At 43.9% G+C, this 6989-nt stretch overlaps 1 protein-coding gene across 1 annotated transcript in view; it reads right to left on the bottom strand.

Moving 5' to 3' along the window:
- LOC139688375 (short-chain dehydrogenase/reductase family 16C member 6-like) overlaps nucleotides 1-3226 on the bottom strand; it is an 81805-nt gene extending 78579 nt beyond the window's left edge. The window contains exon 1 of the mRNA XM_071585914.1: nucleotides 2884-3226. Within this exon, the coding sequence (XP_071442015.1) occupies nucleotides 2884-2936 (53 nt within the window). The 5' untranslated portion in view covers nucleotides 2937-3226. The remainder of the gene's footprint in view (nucleotides 1-2883) is intronic.
- Between the last annotated feature and the right edge of the window lie 3763 nt (nucleotides 3227-6989).

Genomic DNA, 6989 nt, shown 5'->3' on the forward strand with positions numbered 1-6989 from the left:
TCTTAAACCGCGCAGGGTGATTTAAATTGCATGGGTAAAGCAAAGCAAATGTTGCACTCAATCTTCGATACACTTTTGCGTCGCAGGAGGACACAGGAACGTCGGAATCACGACGCTAATGAGATATTCTCACTTTTCTCGCGGGTTCCGCGCGAGAGCCGATTCGTCACGTGAGACCAAATCGGCTCCAAACCCCGTCTTTCCTGTAATTTATTTGCTTTGCCTCATATTGTAGAAAAATAACGTCTACATACTCACGTACATACCTGATAAATAAAATTATCACCTTGAACTTATATTTTAAGATGCGAAACTCTTTAAACATATTCGCACAGAGTGCGGCAAAATAACTTCCTTTGTTTAATGCAAACTTGCTCTGAAAAAAAAGGAAATTATGTGTCCGCACCATGCCTTTACAAAAAAGCACCTGGTAACACTAAAACGGTACTGTTTAAACGTGAATTTCGTCGTTTAGATCCATTTTATCCATCTACGAATAGCGCCACTCGAACTAACCTTGGGAATAATCCGAATTAATGTGTTGCGTAACGTCCGAGGATATTACGTTAAAATAGCAATAAACTCATGGCGTATAGTATAATTTTACACAGTGTTGTGAATTGCGCTTTCGATTGCATACACCTTTGCCGTAAACTCACAAATGCAATACCCACTTTTGGCATTTAAAGAAATAACAATATTATTTTACTCCCCCGCGACTCACGTGCTCATTGTTCCGAGTGTCATGGTCAAAATACAAATATTTTAATGGAATGTATCTTTCAGTAAAAGCGGTAATTTCGTTTCAAGAGTGCAAGCGCTGAAGACCAAGTTGGATACTAACCACAAGAGTAATTACTTTTTCATAAATGCAGCACGATGCGCACGATTTTGTGAGGATTCTTCTGGAATTTTCCCATTATGTAAACAAAAGATGTATGTTACGAGCAGTATTTCTTTAATTCTTCCATCTGCTTGATGCATCGCCGTTTTTTTTCTCATAATTTATAAGAAGGAGCAACCCTGGAATATAACGGAAGGTAACCTTGGAAGACCCGCCGCCCGTCCACAGACCACTAATACATGCCCACGTAGTTTTTACGCAACACTGAAGTGGGGAAATATTCCGATACAAAGGTCACGTGAAGTGTAGACATATCATTAGGTGAGCATTTATAATATGGAGAGTGTATACATTGTCTCGACTGCCACAAACCTCAAATTATGGTATAAATATTTTTTTAATGCATCGTGACTCAATTACGAATACCAGTTCGCGCGCATGATTAGTTTTGAAATGCGTTGTTTTCCCAACCGACAATTCTAACTCTCACAGTTAGAGGTGTATACACTTTCATCATGATACATTGAAATCACGCCCCTTTTATTTAACCCGACACCGTGTGCTTGATGATAAACGTAACATATTTAAACAAAGCAATGACTGATGCCACTCCTCTCAGATGTATAAACGTAAAAACTTCTGATATCTACATTTTACATGAATGAATAACAACAGAACTAATGATAGTTTACTCATAACAAGTATATATATATCGATGACAAATAAGCACTCGCGAATATATAAATATAAAAAAATATATCCCATTTCATGTGATTTTTCGGGTACCAGATCTTCCTGGGAAACCATAGCCGGCACAGGGAAAGGAACTGGCCACCCTACCCTGATGTGCGAATTTTCGCACGCCGTGTAGGGCTTAGTACTGGGTGAACTCTGCCATCATCTACCAAACCAATCTTCGGGTTGATTACCGTGTTAATGGTTTATATATGTATGTATATATATAAATTTATATATAATTATTATGGTTTATATATATAAACCATAAACATACGGTTTATATATATAACACAGTAATCAATCCGAAGGTTGGTTTGGTAGGTGATGGTAGAGTTCACCCAGTACTAAGCCCCCCTAGTAAAGTACTGGCCCCCCTACCCCACATCAGGGTATGGGGGCCAGTTCCTTTCCCTGTGCCAGTTATGGCTTCCCAGGAAGATCTGGTAACCGAAAAATCTCAAAGCTTGGGTGGAGCTGCAGGTGCCCAGAGTGCCTTGCCCGGGAATCGAACCCGGAACCCTCCGGTCAGCAGTCCAACGCTCTACCCCCTGGACTACCGCGACCCACAATAAATAAATATATATATATATATATAGGTACAACTATGTAAGTTGATATTTGAATGGCAAAGGAAAAACTTGGTGCATGTAACATTATATTGCCCAGTAATATTATAACAAAATAATGATTTAGGTATAAAATATCCCCACATGGTAATAAATGGTTATTGCGACATCAGCATTCACGACCAACACGAATTTCGGTAATGACGACAAAATAAGAAAGAACAAACGGTTCAAAGTAGTTCGTTAAATTTTTGTCCGAAATTCGAATGGTATGGGACTAATAATTTTACGATTTTCCAGGTTGACCGTCATTTCCGGCCTTCAGCAATACCGGTTGCCCTTGACGGCGCATACGAACTCACGAAATTTTCAAGGCACATTCATAGCTTCAAGAAAGAACCCAGGGACCAACATTCGAACACCACGGAAACTTAAAAAAACTACATATCCAAACGGCATTTGCAGGTGATGAATTCGAAGGGTAAACATTTCGGCAAGATTCTCTCTCTCCCCCACCTCCCAGCATCTTCCGGCTCCCGAGAGAAGTAATACCAAAGCACGAATATGTTTCACGAAGCACAGACATTCAAATTCAAGACATTTCAGTTTTACCGAAACTCTAACTAAGAAAAGACAAGAACGGTAGGTGTGGACAAGCACACAATTGGGGGATCGGAACGAAGCGGGGCGACTCTCGCGTTCCTCCCCCAACGTCAACGGGAAGAGAGAACTCACCCCAGCACACCCGTCGACTGTTGATCCAGAGAAGCAGTGTCTTCCTTGCCCATCGCGACGAAAGCAACAACTCCGGAAACGGAAAATATCCCGCTCCTATCACCTCCTGGAGCAAGCAGGGGAACCAGCGAGTGAGAGTGCTCACGGGAGGGATGATTTCGGAGACTTTGGCCGGAGCGTGGGAGGGTGGTGGACGAGCGAGCGTGTGCACGGAGATGGCTTCGGGGCGCCGGGGGACGGGACGGGGGGCGGGACACGTATGCAGGAGCACTGGTAGAGCCTCTGGAAGAAGAGTACACCACACTGGGGCGAAACACTCTAGGAGAGCGCAGGAGAGGAAGCGGGCGAGAGCGAAGTCAGAATGATGTTGGATGTGACTGGGGCATGGTGTTTATCGGGATGGGGAAGGGGCGGGTGGGGGGGGTGAGAGAGAGAGAGCGATGTGGGGGGAGGGAAGGAGGAGGAGGGACTATGCTGGACATGAGATTAGCCCGTGGGACGAGAGGGAAGGCCGAAGGAACGAGTGAAGGCGAGCGAGTGTGGAGGGGGAGGGAGGAGAGAGAGGGGGGTGAAGACAAGAGAGAGAGAGAACAAAGGCGGAGGAAGAAAGGAAGGAAGGAAATGGGAGAGAGAGAGAAAAGGAGGAAGAGAGTGGAGGATGGGAAGAGGAGGCGGTCGTGATGTCGGACGGCGGTCTGGGTGAGGAGGCCAACTGCTTCTTGAGTGTTGTCCCGAGTGGCTTGAGGGGAAACGTTCGCCTGTGGCGGAGTGTGAAACGTAGAGAGCGCAACTCAGAGTGGAAGCATTTAAGTCCGATCCGGAGAGTGACGGGATTGAAATCGCACGCACATGGAGGGTAAGGTGAGCCTCTCTTGGACTTCCTGCGCGTCATTGACTCGAGAATTCGACTCGCTGTGTGGCGCGCGAGGTGTTCTAGGCTTGTTCTCGTGGTGTGCCGAGTGCGCGTCGCTCCGTTTGCCATTGGGTCGTCTTCTCTTCCATGTCCACTTGTTCAATTCCAGTCCCTCCAGAGTCCTAGGTGAATCGACCCGAAATGAAAAGGGCGAGAAATACTCGATCCTCTCTTTTCCCGAGGTTGATCAATCATCGGTGCTCATTCCAATCCCCGCGCAAACGGCAAGATTGGAAGTGATCAATTCCACTTATTAATCGCTCACGGGGAGGTCCTGAGAAAGCTTGGGCGTATCAATTTGTATCTTGTTCCACATTCATACATTTGCGATAGTTTTTTTTTTGTTTATTGAGATAATGGTTTCGCGAAGGTGACCTCGTTTTTCCCTTTTCAATTATTCCTCGAGATTATTACATCAATCGAGAAAATTACGCGAGTCGTGCGAATGAATGAGAAGAAATAACAAAAAAAGCCACGGAGGTTTTAACGTAGAATGCGTAACGCGATAATTCATCAAGTTTGACCAAGGTTTTTAGCGAAGGTAGCAAAAACGTGCCTTGGCATTTTCTAAGCTCGCACCACCGACTTTTCTGTCACACGTGTCGTTTCCCATGCCACGCAAACGTAGATATATCTGCAAGCGTAAGGAGGAAAAAAATAGATCGTTGGCAGGTGATAGTTTGGAGCATGACGGTGCAAATGTTATCGGAGTGATTTGAAAGGGTCATGATTTATTTCGGGGCAAATTTATTTAAACTTTTCCCAAGGAAATTACAGGGGCCAACGATGTTTTTGTTATAGTTTTTATACTGTTTTGATACTGAATCTGCTCTCTGAGAATTTTTCTAAGGTGGCCCGTATTTTTTGCCAGCAAAACTATTTCTAAAATGTAGGTTTAGCCCAAATTCAACGCCATGATTCGATCAAAATAATTTCTGTTTCACACCTATAGTGAAGCAGAAATTATGTTACTATGTGATTATGCTGTCCAAAGGATTGTATTGAACGCATTGGCTATTCCCATGCGAAATACGAGGTTAGGCTGAAAAATAATGCACACATGCTTGTAGAGCGCAAACAAAATGGCCTTCAGAAGCACACCAGGTGAGACGTGGAAGTAACATTCCCCCCTCAATAGGCATGTGCAGATTTGACGTCGTTTCATTCATCCAGTATATTTCGAGAAGCGGACGTATGGAGACGTATTCTAGTGCTATGTCAACGCGAGTCAAACAGCGTGCCGTTATCGAATTTTTAATTGCTGAAAAAGTGACTCCTACTGAGATTCATCGTCGTTTAAAGGCTGTTTATGGTGACGATGCTGCTGATTGGTATACTGTTAATCGATTGGTATTAAAATGTCGTGGTTGCTAGCCTGGAAAAGCTATAATTGTTGATGAAACACGCAGCGGACGTCCGATCACTGCCGCAGACGATTAGCATCGTAACATTGTCGAAGATTTGAGTCAAAATGACCGGCGAATCACTCAAAAGCGAATCGCAAACCATATTGGAATATCCAAGGAAGAAGTTTGTCGTGTTAAGGGGAGAAACCTGAAATTTGAACCGATTCCACACCCTCCTTATTCCCCCGATTTTTTCCTCAGCTCAAGAAACACCTCAAGGGTAATCATTACACCTCGGAAGATGAGGTGAAGGCAACTGTCAAGTCCTGGATTCGAGAAAAGTCGGAAGAGTTTTTCAGTGACGGAATGAGAAAAATTGTTGCACGTTGGGAGAGATGTGTTGGCCTTAACGGTGACTATGTTGAAAACTATGTACATATTATTTTGAAACTTAAGAATTGTACTTTTTTATAAATGTACTTTTCGCTCGATCTTGCTATTTGTTTTTGTTCGCGCTCCACAAGCATGTGTACATTACATTTCAGCCTACCCTCGTACACATGTATGGCAGAGTAAGCTTCCCTGTACGGCTATAGTAAACGGTTGCTGCATTGTTCAATCTCTGAGAATCTCATTTACCTTTCGTACCATCAAGTTGTGCCCCCGCAAATAAGAGTCAAAGGGAGAAATGTAACTCCCTTGTATGTACATACATAGATGCAAACAATGCCCGAGTGGTGCTTGCATCTACAATTGGGTGTAGGGTAGAAGAGATATTGGGACTCCTCTACAAAATTTATCCTTCACTTGACACTTTTGTCGCCTTCACGGCCGTCACATGTGAACTGAGGTTTCCGTGGTATGCAGAATACCAAAGGGCAACTCCGCGGACTATGATTCTTGCAGGACAAAAATCATTGGAGTCTAAAGCAAGTTTTAAAAAGACTGCTTCTTACATCGTCATACCTGTTCCTCACACTATAGAACTACTGAGTCCACTGTCAACAAGAAGCATTGAGTTTGGATTCAGAATAAGACGCTGGGAACACCACAGAGGTCCAGACTGATCAAGGATGTAAGGAAGTAATGCGTAGACCAATGAAGTATCAGTGTGGACATTACATAAGGCTACAGCAATGGACGAAGTCGTCCGATTCGCCCGTGTCTCTCGTTCCCCGTGGAAATTCATAGAACCTTATCTCTTCCTTTTTCGGCATTTCTAAATGGCTTCCAAAATCTTATCTACATCTACATCTACATCTACATAATACCCCGCAAGCCGCCGCAAGGGCGTGTGGCGGGGGGTGTTAGGTCACCAACCGTAAAAAAGAAAAATACCACATGCAAAAAAAACAACACGGAAAATTACACCCACAGCAGCGCACACACTCATGCAAAAATCCCTTCATCCAATACTCATGCAAACACATATACCGCAAAACCACTAAAAAACTGCACCCCATGATGCAGCACGAAAGCCATCCTACAACACGGAACCTAGGACACAACAAGCAAGAAATTGAAACATCACTACCACATGAAAATGCACCACAAAACACTCTACCCCCAAAGAGTCTGTAAAGGGAATGGAATGCGACCCAACATTGCAGGTAGCAGGAATTTCCCCCCGCGGAGAGGGACGAGGGGTTGAAAGGGAGACTTAAAAACAGATGAACGGAACACGAATGAGGTCATTCGGAAAGAATGGGTTATTATAGCAAAGCACATAAGGTTAGTGGAAGAGCATGCATTTAAATACAACTAATTATTTTTTAGACGCTGAGGGTGGCAAGTGGAATTTTTGCTATCTATAACCCTGCAGTTGCTATCCCGTATTGTCCGTGGGA

The sequence above is a fragment of the Hetaerina americana genome, unplaced genomic scaffold (assembly GCF_022747635.1).
Source record: "Hetaerina americana unplaced genomic scaffold, ioHetAmer1.1.p SCAF_2, whole genome shotgun sequence".
NCBI lineage: Eukaryota > Metazoa > Arthropoda > Insecta > Odonata > Calopterygidae > Hetaerina > Hetaerina americana.